General features: G+C 43.3%; 1 protein-coding gene across 10 annotated transcripts in view; it reads left to right on the top strand.

The window, feature by feature from the left end:
• The window catches only part of GRIK1 (glutamate ionotropic receptor kainate type subunit 1), a 630,706-nt gene that overhangs the window by 438,807 nt on the left and 172,650 nt on the right, over positions 1 to 19,249 (top strand). For all 10 annotated transcript variants that reach the window (XM_063956430.1, XM_063956421.1, XM_063956422.1 and 7 more), the window contains exon 7: positions 14,239 to 14,382. In XM_063956430.1, coding sequence (XP_063812500.1) covers positions 14,239 to 14,382 — 144 coding nt within the window. The remainder of the gene's footprint in view (positions 1 to 14,238; positions 14,383 to 19,249) is intronic.

Raw genomic sequence — 19,249 nt, forward strand, 5'->3', positions numbered from 1 at the left:
TGCACTGGGGCCCGCCACTGTCCAGGGGCCCAAAGCAGCACGGCATGTAATGAGTCAAACTGACTCATTACATGCCACTGTGTGCTGCGGGCAACCGCCGCCCGCAGCACACAGCCGCCCCGCCGAGGAGAGGAGAGCAGCGGCCATGGGGGAGGATCCCAGCATTCACAGCGGCGGAGGGCAGCCTATGGTGAAGCAGAGGGACAGCAGCAGCAGCGCCTCTACCAATTACACAGCGCTGCTGCGGCTCCCTCCTCCACCTCCCTCCTCCTCCTTCTCCCCTGCCCGGGATCTCTGCCAGAAGAAGCTGAACCGAGGAGCCTGAGCCAGCGGAGACAGTAAGTATAATCTATTCTTTCTTTCTTTCTATTCGGTCTGCCTTAATGTGTAAAAAGGGGACGCTGTCTGCCATAATGTGTAAAAAGTGGACGCTGTCTGCCTTAATGTGTAAAAGGGGGCGCTGTCTGCCATAATGTGTAAAAAGGGGGACGCTGTCTGACGTAATGTGTAAAAAGGGGACGCAGTCTGCCGTAATGTGTAAAAAGGGGACGCAGTCTGCCGTAATGTGTAAAAAGGGAGATGCAGTCTGCCGTAATGTGTAAAAAGGGGGACGCTGTCTGCCGTAATGTGTAAAAAGGGGATGCTGTCTGCCGTTATGTGTGAAAAGGGGGACGCTGTCTGCCATTATGTGTAAAAAGGGGATGCTGTCTGCCGTTATGTGTGAAAAGGGGGACGCTGTCTGCCGTAATGTGTAAAGAGGGGGACACTGTCTGCCGTAATGTGTAAAAAGGGGACGCTGTCTGCCGTAATGTGTAAAAAGGGGGACACTGCCATAATGTGTAAAAAGGGGACGCTGTCTGCCGTTATGTGTAAAAAGGGGACACTGTCTGCCGTAATGTGTAAAAAGGGGGACGCTGTCTACCGTAATGTGTAAAAAGGGGGACGCTGTCTGCCGTAATATCTAGAAAGGGGACGCTGTCTGCCATAATGTGTAAAAAGGGGACGCTGTCTGCCGTAATGTGTAAAAAGGGGACGCAGTCTGCCGTAATGCCTAAAAAGGGGACGCTGTCTGCCGTAATGTGTAAAAAGGGGACGCTGTCTGCCGTAATGTGTATAAAGGGGACGCCCGTCTGCCGTAATGTGTAAAAAGGGGATGCTGTCTGCCGTAAGGTATAAAAAGGGGAATCTGTCCGCCGTAAGGTGTAAAAAGGGCTCTACCTGGTGTAGTGGTGCTACTGTGTGGCGTAATTTGAATAATGGAGACTGTGCACTGTTATATGAATTGGTATTATTTTGTGGCCACACCCCTTCCCCATGAAGCCACGCCCCTATATTTTTTGCGTGCGCCTACGGCGCGCACTGCCCCCATTTTACATGGAGGGGGTGCTCCGATGCCGTTTCTTGCACACAGTGCTACAATGTCTAGTTACGGCACTGTTGCTAGGTATCCATTTCTCTGGCCCTGAGCAGGTCCCCCTCACCAGATCCTCTCCAGGGGTGAGGGGGTGGACTTGTATGGGATGAGGGGGGGGGGGGGGGTAGGGGGCCCAAAGCATTTTCTTGCACCTGGGCCCACCGCTCGCTAGTTTCGCCACTGGTACCCCCTTATGATAACTATTATCTGTACAGCGTCTGTCTGGCGTGTTTGTCTGATAAATGTTAGATCTGTTGCATAATCTGATTTTTTGTGTGTATAAATCTGGGAAAATATATTCCCACTAGAAAAGCAGATAACAAAACAAGGCGGCTTTAGATGCAAATCTGGTTTCTCTAACTCCCCATTTCTGCTGGATAATTCCATTGGAAAGCAAAGCTCTCCTGCCTAATGAGGCGTCATATTTATGATCTTTGCTGCCTTATAGAGATGTACAATATCATTGTAAAGAGTTATTAGTAAAATTTAGTATAAAGAGAACGTATTACTGTTATTACAACTATTATAAATGAAAACGGCAAAATGACAGCCTAAACCATCAGCGCATATTATGCAGCGTTTGGCTTGTGTGATTGCGATCTATACCTTTATAATTAGAGAGATGAGAGCTTAATGGGACATTATACAAATGACTTTTCCAGTGAACCAGATATGTTCTGTAAAGCTCATCTCCTTGTGTACAACAGCGTTTGAGGTGCTTTGTTTAAAAATTATGGTTTCATAATAGAGGTGCAATTTTTCAAAAATAATGGCGGCAGTGCTCATTTTCTCTGAATGAATGACATAGGTTTTATAGAATAATGACACATTTGCGGTTATAGGACAATAATAGACTGACACGTGGGTCCCTAGACAATGACACACTGACACTTGCGTATAATTATATATATATTAGCATTTGCCTGTGGCTTCGCTCATGTGGATGTCTGTTATTTCTCAACTGAACTGATTTTACAAAGACAGTAGTGCCATCTAATCTTGTGATGTATATTTTATATTGCAGGCATTGATCATAAAATGTCTTTGTAAACAATATTTGCAGTTTTTCCTTAGGGATCTACACAAAAAAGATGCTTAGGGCTACTAACTTTTGAGCAAGCCACGTAAAGCTGCCTAAGGGAGAAGCAGCTGGTCCCGAGATTTACGCCTGCAGCCCTGAGCATTTGTCCATGCTACAGTACACCGACAGTACACCGACAGTTTTCTATTTTTTTATGTAAACCACAAAATCTAATTCAAGTGGCAATCAATCTGACAGTCCAGTCTAAGTTCACTTTAGTCAAATAAATATTATCTTCTAGATTCCAAATCCATTGCTACCTACAGTAACACTGAAAGGTTGCAATTAACATGACCAGCGACTGTATGATATGTAGTATTTGTCTTGGTGCATCATCTACTGGATTGACATGTACACTGAAACTTCATGAGTCAAGATAAGCTGCCTGATCAGTGATTAATAATATTATATATGTGTGTGTATTTATATACAGTATATGCATACATACACTTGTGCTTGTTTTCTCTCATTCTTTCATGTTTGGGGTGCGCAATATATATATATATATATATATATATATGTATATACACACACACACACACACACAAAGGATGGGGGCGGGTGTCACTAATTACCTGGGCCTAGGTCTGATGGAGGGGTCCATTGGGCGCCCAGGTTCCCCTTTCCTTACCTGGCAGCAGCAGCTGCAGCTTTATTCCTCAGCCCAGCACAAGTAGTAAGTTCCGTAGGTGATTGTATTTGACCCATAGGGTGAAGCGAAAACATCCGTTCTCCACCAGCATAGAAATTCTGCCTTTGATAAATCAGCGGTGTTGGTCTATACTTAAAACCACTTCATAACAATGGTTCATTGCTCAGGGGCCAGTCAGTGTTTGGTGATCCCCTTCCCCCCGCTCCCCTCAACCTCCTGTATAAACTTGAAAGCAAGCCCTTGCAAATTGGTGTGTATGTTTGCCGTAGGGGTCAATTCAATTAGGGGCGCTGTTCTCACCCCAGTAGCTGTGTCTGTATGCTGCACTTATGGCACCACAGGATTTGCTGATATGTTGTATAGAGCTACAAACAGAAATACAGTGCAAGACCGGACCGTGAGGGAGGGGGGGGGGGGGTCGTTAGAATGCCATTGCCGGCAATTTAGTCATCCCCTTCTCCCCTAATTGAATTGACCCTTTCACGTAAATGAAATTTTTATTTAGAGGGAAGGAATAACTAAACTATCTCTATATCTCTGCTGTCTGTTATATTGCTTTTTCATTTTCCCTCTCATATTCTTCAGCTAAAATGTGTTCTGATAGTGCTATATCTTAACAATGATCACAAAGCCCTGCAGCCACTTTCTCTGTTCCGTTCACTTGTTTCGCACTACAGACGTTATTTTAATTTAATATCTAGTTTGCTGGCACCCTGAAGTCTACTTATATATTCATTAAACTATTGTCTCGTATTTCTAACCTTATACTGCTGCTGCTGTTATATGCAACCTTGACATCAAGAAGTGTGCAGTAACTTATGCGTGAATCAAGCAGTATAGGTCTTGGAAAAGCAGGAAACCTTTGTGATTGACTTACACGTTGTACTTTACAAACGCTCTGGGCTGTCGAGGTCATTTAAATGTGGCAGCTGGCTGAACTACCGTGCAGACACAGCTCAGTGCACAAGTGCGCCTAGATCTCGGCCAGGACAAATAGGTTTGTGCGCCAGCTCATGTGCGGCAGAGGTCAAGTCTCATCCAATGCTTTGAATGAATAGAATAATACTTTATACACAAATTAGACACCTTAATAAAGACAGCTCCCATACCTAGTACTGTTTTTGAAGAAAAAAAAAGAGACAAAAAGCAGAAAAAGATTATTAAAAAACTCACCTACTCTCCCCAGAATCAATATTTCCTCATCTATGAAAGTTTTATTTTTAATGCTCTATTGATGCATTGGGGGTGCGGGCAGGGGAGCAGGCTTTTAGAAAAGAAAGTACATTTAGTGCTCTACTGTAGGGATAAAGAGAGATACTTCCTCTTCAGGTTCTTTTTCGGACCCTCCGGTTTCAGCAACATGTGTTCTCCAGGGAGTGTATATAAGGCAATCAAAAAATAGGACATGGTATAAAATCTTTCAAATGATTAATTCTAGAGGTTCACCACATGTGATTCAATTAAGCAGGCTGCTCACTTGGTTGATTGAATCACACGTGGTGAACCTCTAGAATTAACAAGACCTTACTGCCTCATGATTTTATTGGGCTAGCTAAAATCTCCATACCTACAGAGACATTTTGTATTTGAAAGATTTTATACCATGTCCTATTTTTTGTTTGCCTTATATAAACTGTGGGGACGTGTATCTGGCACTGCGGGCATATCTGGCACTGTGGGGACATGTGTATCTGGCACTGGGGGCATATCTGGCACTGTGGGGACATGTGTATCTGGCACTGGGTGCATATATGGCACTGTGGGTACATGTGTATCTGGCACTGGGGGCATATCTGGCACTGTGGGGGCATGTGTATCTGGCACTGGGGGCATATCTGGCACTGTGAAGGGGCATGTGTATCTGGCACTGGGGGCATATCTGGCACTGTGGAGATATGTGTATCTGGCACTGGGGGCATATGTGGCACTGTGGGGACATGTGTATCTGGCACTGGGGGCATATCTGGCACTGTGGGGACATGTGTATCTGGCACTGGGGGCATATCTGGCACTGTGGGGGCATGTGTATCTGGCACTGGGGGCATATCTGGCACTGTGGAGATATGTGTATCTGGCACTGGGTGCATATCTGGCACTGTGGGTACATGTGTATCTGGCACTGGGGGCATATCTGGCACTGTGGGGGCATGTGTATCTGGCACTGGGGGCATATCTGGCACTGTGAAGGGGCATGTGTATCTGGCACTGGGGGCATATCTGGCACTGTGGAGATATGTGTATCTGGCACTGGGGGCATATGTGGCACTGTGGGGGCATGTGTATCTGGCACTGGGGGCATATCTGGCACTGTGGGGACATGTGTATCTGGCACTGGGGGCAGATCTGGCACTGTGGGGGCATGTGTATCTGGCACTGGGGGCATATCTGGCACTGTGGAGATATGTGTATCTGGCACTGGGGGCATATCTGGCACTGTGGGGACATGTGGGGATGTCCTTAAGAAAGACTATATGGGATGTCCTTAAGAAAGACTATAGGGACTTAGGAAAGAAACTGAAGGCAAGGACATCTAAGGTACTATTCTCGGAATTATTACCCGTGCCACGCGCTAGTCCAGGGAGGCAGAGGGAGATTAGGGAGGTAAATGTGTTGTTTAGGGATTGGTGCAGGAAAGAGGGGTTTGTGTTCCTGGAACACTGGGCGGACTTCTCAGTCAGGCGCCATCTCTTTTGTCGTGACGGATTGCACCTGACTGAGAAGGGGGCAACGGTGCTGGGGGGAAGGATGGTTAGAAGGTTGGAGGAGATTTTAAAGTAGGAGCCTGGGGGGAGGGTTTAGCTAGAAACTACGGGTCATGCAGTGAGAATAGTGGGGATGGCGGTAGTAAACAAAATGGGGGAGAAGTTGGGGGGAGGGTAAGAGCAGGCGGTAAGGTTACTAACATGGGTACTAAAAGAGATTTTACCAAAGCACTAACCAATGACGATTACAGGTCATCATTGCTACATAAGGTGAAAGATGTCCCTAACGCAAGGGAAAATACTTATCTTAGTTGTATGTTTGTAAACGCCAGAAGCATTACTGGTAAAAAGGGTGAACTAGAAATACTTGCAGCAAGCAAACAGTATGATATTATAGGCATTACTGAAACTTGGTGGGACGAAAATTTCATGATTGGACAGTCAATCTAGAGGGCTATACACTGTTTAGGAGAGACAGACTAATTAAAAAGGGTGGAGGGGTGTGTCTTTACGTAAAGCCGTTTTTAAAACCTGATATACGGGAAGATATTTAGGAGGGGACTGTAGACACTGTTGAGACATTATGGGTAGAAATTGCATGCGGGGAAAAAGGAATAAAAAAGTTAGTATTGGGTGTATGCTATAGGCCGCCTGGTATCAACGCATCTGATGAGGAATTGTTACTAAAGCAAATTAAAAGAGCAGCAGGAGTAGGAGACATAGTAGTGATGGGAGTTTTTAACTATCCAGAGATAAACTGGAAAAACGATTCATGTGATACTGCTAGGGGCAATATGTTTTTAATAGAGATGAGCGGGTTCGGTTTCTTTGAATCCGAACCCGCACGAACTTCACTTTTTTTTCCACGGGTCCGAGCGACTCGGATCTTCCCGCCTTGCTCGGTTAACCCGAGCGCGCCCGAACGTCATCATGACGCTGTCGGATTCTCGCGAGGCTCGGATTCTATCGCGAGACTCGGATTCTATATAAGGAGCCGCGCGTCGCCGCCATTTTCACTCGTGCATTGAGATTGATAGGGAGAGGACGTGTCTGGCGTCCTCTCCATTAGAATAGAGATAGATAGATTAGATAGAGAGAGATTGTGCAGAGTCGCAGACAGAGTTAGTTTACCACAGTCAGTGACCAGTGCAGTTGCTAGTTAACTTTTATTTAATATAATATATCCGTTCACTTCTCTCTGCTATATCCGTTCTCTGCCTGAAAAAAAAAACGATACACAGCACAGTCAGTCACACAGTGTGACTCAGTCTGTGTGCACTCAGCTCAGCCCAGTGTGCTGCACAGTCATCAATGTATAAATTAAAAGCTTATAATTAATTGTGGGGGAGACTGGGGAGCACTGCAGGTTGTTAGCAGGAGCCAGGAGTACAATTATATTAATTAACAGTGCACACTTTTGCTGCAGGAGTGGTGACCAGTGCCTGACCACCAGTATAGTATTGTTGTATACTACTAATATCTCTTTAAATATCAACCAGTCTATATTAGCAGCAGACACAGTACAGTGCGGTAGTTCACGGCTGTGGCTACCTCTGTGTCGGCACACGGCAGGCAGTCCGTCCGACCAGAATTGTATTATTTATTATTATATACCTACCACCTAACCGTGGTTTTTTTTTCATTCTTTATACCGTCATAGTGTCATCCTAATTGTTACGAGTATACTACTATCTCTTTATCAACCAGTGTACAGTGCGGTAGTTCACGGCTGTGGCTACCTCTGTGTCGGCACACGGCAGGCAGTCCGTCCGACCAGAATTGTATTATTTATTATTATATACCTACCACCTAACCGTGGTTTTTTTTTCATTCTTTATACCGTCATAGTGTCATCCTAATTGTTACGAGTATACTACTATCTCTTTATCAACCAGTGTACAGTGCGGTAGTTCACGGCTGTGGCTACCTCTGTGTCGGCAGTCGGCAGGCAGTCCGTCCATCCATAATTGTATTATAATATATACCACCTAACCGTGGTTTTTTTTTCATTCTTTATACCGTCATAGTCAGTCATACTAGTTGTTACGAGTATACTACTATCTCTTTATCAACCAGTGTACAGTGCGGTAGTTCACGGCTGTGGCTACCTCTGTGTCGGAACTCGGCAGGCAGTCCGTCCATCCATAATTGTATTATTATAATATATACCACCTAACCGTGGTTTTTTTTTCATTCTTTATACCGTCATAGTCAGTCATACTAGTTGTTACGAGTATACTACTATCTCTTTATCAACCAGTGTACAGTGCGGTAGTTCACGGCTGTGGCTACCTCTGTGTCGGAACTCGGCAGGCAGTCCGTCCATCCATAATTGTATTATAATATATACCACCTAACCGTGGTTTTTTTTTCGTTCTTTATACCGTCGTCATACTAGTTGTTACGAGTATACTACTATCTCTTTATCAACCAGTGTACAGTGCGGTAGTTCACGGCTGTGGCTACCTCTGTGTCGGCAGTCGGCAGGCAGTCCGTCCATCCATAATTGTATTATAATATATACCACCTAACCGTGGTTTTTTTTTCATTCTTTATACCGTCATAGTCAGTCATACTAGTTGTTACGAGTATACTACTATCTCTTTATCAACCAGTGTACAGTGCGGTAGTTCACGGCTGTGGCTACCTCTGTGTCGGAACTCGGCAGGCAGTCCGTCCATCCATAATTGTATTATTATAATATATACCACCTAACCGTGGTTTTTTTTTCATTCTTTATACCGTCATAGTCAGTCATACTAGTTGTTACGAGTATACTACTATCTCTTTATCAACCAGTGTACAGTGCGGTAGTTCACGGCTGTGGCTACCTCTGTGTCGGAACTCGGCAGGCAGTCCGTCCATCCATAATTGTATTATAATATATACCACCTAACCGTGGTTTTTTTTTCGTTCTTTATACCGTCGTCATACTAGTTGTTACGAGTATACTACTATCTCTTTATCAACCAGTGTACAGTGCGGTAGTTCACGGCTGTGGCTACCTCTGTGTCGGAACTCGGCAGGCAGTCCGTCCATCCATAATTGTATTATAATATATACCACCTAACCGTGGTTTTTTTTTCGTTCTTTATACCGTCGTCATACTAGTTGTTACGAGTATACTACTATCTCTTTATCAACCAGTGTACAGTGCGGTAGTTCACGGCTGTGGCTACCTCTGTGTCGGCACTCGGCAGCCCGTCCATAATTGTATATACCAGTGACCTAACCGTGGTTTTTTTTTCTTTCTTTATACATACATACTAGTTACGAGTATACTATCTCTTTATCAACCAGTCTATATATTAGCAGCAGACACAGTACAGTGCGGTAGTTCACGGCTGTGGCTACCTCTGTGTCGGCACTCGGCAGCCCGTCCATAATTGTATATACCACCTAACCGTGGTTTTTTTTTTCTTTCTTTATACATACATACTGCAGTGCCACTCCTAGATGGGCCCGGTGTTTGTGTCGGCCACTAGGGTCGCTAATCTTACTCACACAGTCAGCTACCTCATTGCGCCTCTTTTTTTCTTTGCGTCATGTGCTGTTTGGGGAGGGTTTTTTGGAAGGGCCATCCTGCGTGACACTGCAGTGCCACTCCTAGATGGGCCCGGTGTTTGTGTCGGCCACTAGGGTCGCTAATCTTACTCACACAGCTACCTCATTGCGCCTCTTTTTTTCTTTGCGTCATGTGCTGTTTGGGGAGGGTTTTTTGGAAGGGACATCCTGCGTGACACTGCAGTGCCACTCCTAGATGGGCCCGGTGTTTGTGTCGGCCACTAGGGTCGCTTATCTTACTCACACAGCGACCTCGGTGCAAATTTTAGGACTAAAAATAATATTGTGAGGTGTGAGGTATTCAGAATAGACTGAAAATGAGTGTAAATTATGGTTTTTGAGGTTAATAATACTTTGGGATCAAAATGACCCCCAAATTCTATGATTTAAGCTGTTTTTTTAGTGTTTTTTGAAAAAAACACCCGAATCCAAAACACACCCGAATCCGACAAAAAAAATTCGGTGAGGTTTTGCCAAAACGCGTTCGAACCCAAAACACGGCCGCGGAACCGAACCCAAAACCAAAACACAAAACCCGAAAAATTTCAGGCGCTCATCTCTAGTTTTTAAACACACTTAATGATAACTACTTAGTTCAACTAATTGAGGAACCAACTAGGTACAATGCAATCTTAGACCTGGTATTAACAAACAATGGGGATTTGGTATCAGGTATTATAGTAGGGGAACCCATAGGAAACAGCGACCACAATATGGTCACATTCAATATCAGTTTCCATAAACAGCCCTATACTGGCTTAACTAGGACTCTAAACTTTAGCAAAGCAAATTTTGATAAGATGAGGGTATTTTTCAGGGATATTGAATGGGAAGGTTTGTTTTTAGGAAAAAATACTACGGAGAAATGGGAGGTACTAAAATTCCTGCTAGCTAAAAATACACTCAAATTTATTCCTACGAGCAGCAAAAAAAGGAATAAAAATCATAAACCGATGTGGCTTAACAAAAAGATTAAGGAATTTATGGGCAAGAAAAGGCGAGCATTTAAAAAATACAAATCTGACGGGGAAGCAGAGTCATTTCAGCACTATAAGGAATGTAACAAAATTTGCAAAAAGGAAATAAGAGCGGCTAAAGTAGAAACTGAAAAACTAGTAGCAAAGGAAAGCAAAGCGAATCCCAAAAAATTCTTTAAATACATTAATAGCAAGAGATTAAAGAAGGAGAGTATAGGCCCTTTAAAAGACAAGTTGGGAGTCTTAAGCAAAAATGATAATGACATAGCGGACACACTAAATGAGTTTTTTTCAACAGTATTTACTAGAGAGAACCCAATTCAGGGACTAACATATAATCTCAATAATGAGAATATCCCACTGATAGGTACTTATTTAAGCGAGGAAGTAGTCTGTGACCGATTAAAACATTTAAAGATTAATAAGTCACCAGGTCCCGATGGTATTCACCCAAGGGTTCTAATGGAGCTTCATTCTGAACTTGCAAAGCCGCTATTTTTGATCTTTAAGGATTCAGTAATATCAGGTATGGTTCCCAAAGACTGGCGTATAGCGAAAGTAGTGCCTATATTCAAAAAGGGAAGTAAAGCTGAACCAGGTAATTATAGACCAGTTAGTCTTACATCTATAGCGGGGAAAGTATTGGAAGGTATTCTAAGAGATAGTATTCAGAAGTTCCTTGAAGTCAATAAGGTCATTAAAAGGAATCAACATGGGTTTATGAAGGACAGATCCTGTCAAACCAACTTACTTGGCTTTTATGAAACAGTAAGCGCAAACCTAGATCAGGGTAAAGAGGTGGATGTAATCTTTTTAGATTTTGCCAAAGCGTTCGATACTGTACCACACATGAGACTTATCTACAAGCTACAAGAATCAGGGCTAGGAAGCACAATATGCACTTGGGTCAAAAACTGGTTAGATAATAGGGAGCAGCGCGTTGTGGTTAATGGATCTCTTTCAACTTGGACTGAAGTGCTAAGTGGTGTGCCGCAAGGCTCAGTATTAGGACCGCTATTGTTCAATATTTTCATTAACGACCTAACAGAAGGTCTAGAGAGCATGGTGTCAATTTTTGCAGATGATACCAAATTGTGTAAAGTTATAAATGCGGAGGGGGATGCTGAGTCGCTTCAGAATGACTTAGTTAAATTAGAAGCTTGGGCAGCGAATTGGAGAATGCGCTTCAATACAGACAAGTGTAAGGTAATGCACTGTGGTAACAAGAACAAAAATAACACCTACCTACTAAATGGGGTAAAATTAGGGGATTCTGTACTGGAAAAGGACTTAGGTGTCCTCATTGATAGCAAACTAAGCTGTAGTACCCAATGTAGGACTGCAGCAAAGAAGGCTAATAAGATAATAGCATGCATAAAACAGGGAATTGATGCTAGGGACGAGAGTATTATACTCCCGTTATATAAATCACTTGTGAGGCCACACCTTGAATACTGTGTACAAATTTCTGGGCACCTTACTACAAAAAGGATATCCTGGAGCTAGAAAAGGTTCAAAGGCGGCGACCAAACTAAGTAAGGGTATGGAGACCCTGGAATACGAGGAAAGGCTTGCAAGACTAGGCATGTTTACACTGGAAAAGAGGAGATTAAGAGGGGACATGATCAACATTTACAAATATATAAGGGGACAATATACAGATCTTGCGCAGGACCTGTTTTTGGTTAGATCAACACAGAGAACTCGTGGACACTCGCTCAGGTTAGAGGAGAGGAGATTCCACACAATACGGCGTAAAGGCTTTTTTACGGTACGGACGATACGTTTTTGGAATTCCCTACCTGAGGGAGTTGTAATGGCCAGCTCAGTCAACACCTTTTAGAATGGGTTAGATAAATTCCTAATGGATAAGGATATCCAGGGTTACGGGGCATAGTCACGCACTATGGTTATTATAAAAAAGAGGGGTTAATCGGAACGGCAGTCAGCAACTTCAGTCAAAATTTTATACAAAATAATCGTGCATAGGAGACCACAAATAGGTTGAACCCGATGGACAATTGTCTTTTTTCAACCTTAGATACTATGTTACTATGTGTATCTGGCACTGGGGGCGTATCTGGCACTGGGGGCATATCTGGCACTGTGGGGACATGTGTATCTGGCACTGGGGGCATATCTGGCACTGTGGGGACATGTGTATCTGGCACTGTGGGCATATCTGGCACTGTAGGGACATGTGTATCTGGCACTGTGGGCATATCTGGCACTGTAGGGACATGTGTATCTGGCATTGGGGGCATATCTGGCACTGTGGGGGCATGTGTATCTGGCACTGGGGGCATATCTGGCACTATGAGGACATGTGTTTCTGGCACTGGGGGCATATCAGGCACTGTGGGGGCATGTGTATCTGGCACTGGGGGCATATCTGGCACTGTGGGGGCATGTGTATCTGGCACTGGGGGGATATCTGGCACTGGGGGCATATCTGGCACTGGGGGCATATCTGGCACTGTGGGGGCATGTGTATCTGGCACTGGGGGGATATCTGGCACTGGGGGCATATCTGGCACTGGGGGGATATCTGGCACTGTGGGCATATTTGGCAATATGGAGACATGTGTATCTGGCACTGGGGGCATATCTCCTTTCCCTTCATACTCCCTCCCGCCCCCTACGGTCGACCAATGACCGTCGCACTAGGGGCATATCTGGCACTGTCTGGACATGTGTATCTGGCACTGGGGACAAATCTGGCACTGTGAGGACATTTGTACCTGGCACTGGGGGCATATTTGGCGCTGTGGGGACATGTGTATCTGGCACTGTGGGGGGCATATGTATCTGGCACTGTGGGGGGCATATATGTATCTGGCACTGGGGGCATATATGTATCTGGCACTGTGGGGCATATATGTATCTGGCACTGTGGGGCATATATGTATCTGGCACTGTGGGGCATATATGTATCTGGCACTGTGGTGGCATGTGTATGTGGCACTGTGGGGGCATATATGTATTTGGCACTGTGGAGGCACCCATTTTTGGCATTTTTATATGTATGTGGCATTGTACTGGGACATTATATGTATCTGGCACTGTGGGGCATATATGTATCTGGCACTGGGGGCATATATGTATCTGGCACTGTGGGGCATATATGTATCTGGCACTGTGGGGCATATATGTATCTGGCACTGGGGGCATATATGTATCTGGCACTGTGGGGCATATATGTATCTGGCACTGTGGGGCATATATGTATCTGGCACTGGGGGCATATATGTATCTGGCACTGTGGGGCATATATGTATCTGGCACTGTGGGGCATATATGTATCTGGCACTGTGGTGGCATATATGTATCTGGCACTGTGGTGGCATGTGTATGTGGCACTGGGGGCATATATGTATTTGGCACTGTGGAGGCACCCATTTTTTGGCATTTTTATATGTATGTGGCATTGTACTGGGACATTATATGTATCTGGCACTGTGGGGCATATATGTATCTGGCACTGTGGTGGCATGTGTATGTGGCACTGTGGGGGCATATATGTATTTGGCACTGTGGAGGCACCCATTTTTTGGCATTTTTATATGTATGTGGCATTGTACTGGGACACAAGGTCAAACTCCTACAGACGTCATACCGAAAGGTGTGCACACAAAAATGGGGTGTGGCTTTGTGACAACTAGCCCACGCCCTCATTTTTGCGAACGCGCCTTTGGCGCATGCTTGATAGTGGCTCTTACCCTTGACTACAGATCTTTTCTGGCTCTTTGCCTCTGACTGGTTGGCCACCCCTGGTATAGCAGCTAGAGTAGCACTGTCCGGTCGTGAGTATTATAATAAAATATAGTCTGTCTATGTGTTTAATACAGACGGATGCTGCCCTGATGTATGATGCTGTGTATATGGTCGCAGTTGCAACGCAGCGAGCCGCTCAGATGACTGTCAGCTCTTTGCAGTGTCACCGACACAAGCCGTGGAGATTTGGACCACGATTTATGAATCTCATAAAGGAGGTAAGATTTTTGCCTTTTTTTTTAAATGATCCATTAGGAGAAAAGGGTCAGTAATCGCCCCCCAGTGTGATGTACAGATAGAGGTCAGCACTGAGCGGAGGCAAGGACTGCTGTGGTGCAAGTAGGGCATAGGGTATAGACTGTGAGGGTGACGTGGAGTCTAAAACACTGATATAAAATGTATTTTAAAAAAGCAAACACACAATTGCACAATGGATGCATGGTAGGGTGCGTACAACTCTACACCAATTGCATACTGTATGTGCTAGGTTTATATCGGATACACTAAAATTAGTGAAATACACATTATCTATTATGCTGTATTGAAAAAATAATATAACTTATCCCTCATGATGTAAGTTTTTTTTTCCCTTCACATTATCATATAATATATGCACAATTAATGACCAAGCACCAATTAGCTTAAGAGGTGAATTGGCAATCAGCCATTCACAAATGGCTAACTAGTGCTGGCACCAAGCATTGGCGCATACAGCATCCACCATTGAGGTAGCTACTAAAAGGTGTATTTACGGCTTTCTACAATTCTTAATGTGTTCATAATAACACAAACACCTCATTAGTGTGATGGGCCTCTGCGTATAACACACCGTCCAGTTTCAAACAGCCACAAATGTCAGATGTCTGTAAATGTGCTTCTGCGCGACTTGTTTTGTGGGCATGATACGCAGATTTTACTGTATGCAAATGGGCATACTCACCATCAGACCCTATCCGCCTCATTATATGGCGCTCAAAACCCATGACTGTTGCCTATAAGAGGGGTCTATGAAGGGTATGTACGAAGCAGTGAAAAGAGCGAAGTAGTGAGCTAGTGGAGAAGTTGCCCATGGCAACCAATCAGCATTCAAGTAACATTTATACTTTAAAGCAAAATCGAAAAATGAGACAGCGCATTTCACTTTGTATAGAAACCTTTTTGTTTACTTTTTATAAAAAATACAACATAAAAATACAACATATAAATATACAGTACAAATATTATACTATAGCACCGGCCGGTACTGATATTATTCTATTAAGAATTAATTAAAACATCTGCCATATCAAGGCTAAATATTTCCACAGTAAATCAACTTTTTTAACCACCTGTGTTATAGGACTCTATGTCCCTTTAATGGGAGTTCTTATTTATAGAATCACCGTAACACAGTAGTCAAAGATATATATCAATAACTAAATGAACCAATCTCCTTATACACTATCAACACGATGTTAATCAGATAAGTATATATTTTATAGCAATTATCAGTATTATTCTCATAACTATAAATATTGATTCATCATAGCAGGCTGATTATTAAAACATTAAAGATGTAGTAAACGGCACAGCTGTTAATTTATAATCAGCTGTTTTACGATTAATCAAGCAAGGTGTATATATCAGATGAGTCTCTTCTTTTATAATGGTTAAAGTCCATATATTTCAACACAGTCACCTGTTATAGATTAGTATGGTTAATACCACTGATGGATCTCCTTTATAATAATTACCGTCCATACATATTAATCAGTTTAGTTGTTAGTATCTGCAAGGTGATTAATAATTCAGTTGTTAGCATTTGATTAGACCACAAAGCAACTGATTGATGCAAAATTGAGAGTTGATAATTGATTAGTATTGATTAAAAATTCAGCTGTTAGTATGGATAGAGCCACAATGCAACTGTTTATACTTAGAGAGTCCCAGATTCCACCTAGAGTACCGTATATTAAGTACCCAGTATTATACCTCTCCTCAAAATGTTGTAGGCATGGCAGCCGCTCCAACAGGGAATGATGGTGATGGGAATCTATGCAGCACTCTCCAATAGTGAATCTCTCTCCTTATCACAGCTTAAATAATGGGGACGCTTCAATCAGCCTCAGCGGCAGCTGTATAATGTGATGCTTGTCCCAGCAAATCTCTACTCTCCGCTCTCTTCTGCACAGCGTGCGCTGGTGAGAGTCCTTCGGCAAGCCACAATGACAGTAGCGCAGTGAGGTATAGAGTATCCACAATGATCTCCCGAGTCTCCAAACGCGTCATCCTTAAATACCGGCTCTCCGGATTCGCGCGTACGCAATAGTGTATGTGTTTCAAGCCTCGTTTCCATCTATATTGAATAGACATACTTTATCCTCTATCCTCTTCATTTCATCTATTTAAATGTCCTAAACACATACACTATTGCGCACGCGCGAATCCGGAGAGCCGGTATTTAAGGATGAATGAATGGAGTCAGTCTACTCTTACACTGAGGAAGCCGTCGAAGCCGGAGGGTAGACGGAGAAACGCGTTTGGAGACTCGGGAGATCATTGTGGATACTCTATACCTCACTGCGCTACTGTCATTGTGGCTTGCCGAAGGACTCTCACCAGCGCACGCTGTGCAGAAGAGAGCGGAGAGTAGAGATTTGCTGGGACAAGCATCACATTATACAGCTGCCACTGAGGCTGATTGAAGCGTCCCCATTATTTAAGCTGTGATAAGGAGAGAGATTCACTATTGGAGAGTGCTGCATAGATTCCCATCACCATCATTCCCTGTTGGAGCGGCTGCCATGCCTACAACATTTTGAGGAGAGGTATAATACTGGGTACTTAATATACGGTACTCTAGGTGGAATCTGGGACTCTCTAAGTATAAACAGTTGCATTGTGGCTCTATCCATACTAACAGCTGAATTTTTAATCAATACTAATCAATTATCAACTCTCAATTTTGCATCAATCAGTTGCTTTGTGGTCTAATCAAATGCTAACAACTGAATTATTAATCACCTTGCAGATACTAACAACTAAACTGATTAATATGTATGGACGGTAATTATTATAAAGGAGATCCATCAGTGGTATTAACCATACTAATCTATAACAGGTGACTGTGTTGAAATATATGGACTTTAACCATTATAAAAGAAGAGACACATCTGATATATACACCTTGCTTGATTAATCGTAAAACAGCTGATTATAAATTAACAGCTGTGCCGTTTACTACATCTTTAATGTTTTAATAATCAGCCTGCTATGATGAATCAATATTTATAGTTATGAGAATAATACTGATAATTGCTATAAAATATATACTTATCTGATTAACATCGTGTTGATAGTGTATAAGGAGATTGGTTCATTTAGTTATAGATATATATCTTTGACTACTGTGTTACGGTGATTCTATAAATTAGAACTCCCATTAAAGGGACATAGAGTCCTATAACACAGGTGGTTAAAAAAGTTGATTTACTGTGGAAATATTTAGCCTTGATATGGCAGATGCTTTAATTAATTCTTAATAGAATAATATCAGTACCGGCCGGTGCTATAGTATAATATTTGTACTGTATATTTATATGTTGTATTTTTATGTTGTATTTTTTATAAAAAAGTAAACAAAAAGGTTTCTATACAAAGTGAATAGCGCTGTCTCATTTTTCGATTTTGCTTTATATATTTTTGGGGGAACTGGGATCAGTCCCCCGAGACTAGTTGCTTTCACTTTGTAAGGTGACAGCGCCAGGTGTATATTTCTGTAATAACATTTATACTTTGCATACTTTAAAATTATACAGAGCAGCTGATTGGTTGCCATGGGCAACTTCTCCACTGGTTCATTTCTCCACTCTTATCACTGCTTAGTACATGTCCCCCTAAGCCTTGAAGAGAGATAAAGTGGACAGAGATAAAGTACCAGCCAATCAGCTCCTGACTGTCAATCTTCAAACACTGCCTGTAACATGGCAGTTAGGAGCTGATAGTGCGCAGAGATAAAGTACCAGCCTATCTCTCTCTCTCTCTCTCCAAGGCTTAGTACATAGGTGGTCATTCTGAGTTGATCGCTAGCTGCTTTCGTTCGCTGTGCAGCGATGAGGCAAAAAAACTGCACTTCTGCGCATGCTTATGCGGCACAATGCGCACACGTGACGTATAAGTACAGCGAAAGATGTAGCAACGCTTTTCAGTCGCACTGCTGGCCGCAGAGTGATTGACATGAAGTGGGCGTTACTGGGTGTCAACTGACCGTTTTCAGGGAGTGTTTGAAAAAACGCAGGTGTGCCAGGAAAAAACGCAGACGTAGCTGGGCGAACACAGGGCGTGTTTGTGACGTCAAAACAGGGACTGAACAGTCTGAAGTGATCGCAAGCGCTGAGTAGGTATTGAGCTACTCTAAAACTGCACAAAAAAAAGTTGTCTCCGCTCTGCGATCCTTTCGTTCGCACTTCTGCTAAGCTATAATACACTCCCAGTGGGCGGCGGCTTAGCGTTTGCACGGCTGCTAAAAACTGCTAGCGAGTGATCAACTCGGAATGACCCCCATAGACTCCTTAGTTATAAGGGCCCAGTTATAAGTCAAAGTGAATGTAAGATACTGAGTAGAACGTATGTTTCTCCTCTAATATAAAATAGCAAGCTTTTGTCACATTAACTTTAGGGAATTGATGTAAAATAGTCACTTTAGGTAATTTGTAGAATAAATTAAAAGAGAACTAAAAGCTTACTTACCTTGGATGCAATGTTTACTGGATCCAACTGGGATCCACAATGACTCTAACAATGCCAATGCCATAGAATCTCTCTAAGGTCACCAGTCAGCCTTTCCCAAAAACACTTATACCCCTTTCAGACTGACAAAAATTTCCCGGGTTATTGCACAAAGAATATCTCGGGTTGAGCGTCCCAGCATTTCATCCCAGGTCTCGGCCTGGGTTGAATCCGGAATCGACTCGGGATGCAGTGCAGTGTGAATTGGCCCTACCCAGTATTCAGTACACGGGACTGTTAAAAGGCCTCTCATTGGAGCTGTCTTGGGCTCAGAAAAGATGATGTCATTATCCAGAGCCTGGGAAAGCAGAGGAGAAG

Source organism: Pseudophryne corroboree, chromosome 2 (assembly GCF_028390025.1).
Source record: "Pseudophryne corroboree isolate aPseCor3 chromosome 2, aPseCor3.hap2, whole genome shotgun sequence".
NCBI classification, from domain to species: Eukaryota; Metazoa; Chordata; class Amphibia; order Anura; family Myobatrachidae; genus Pseudophryne; species Pseudophryne corroboree.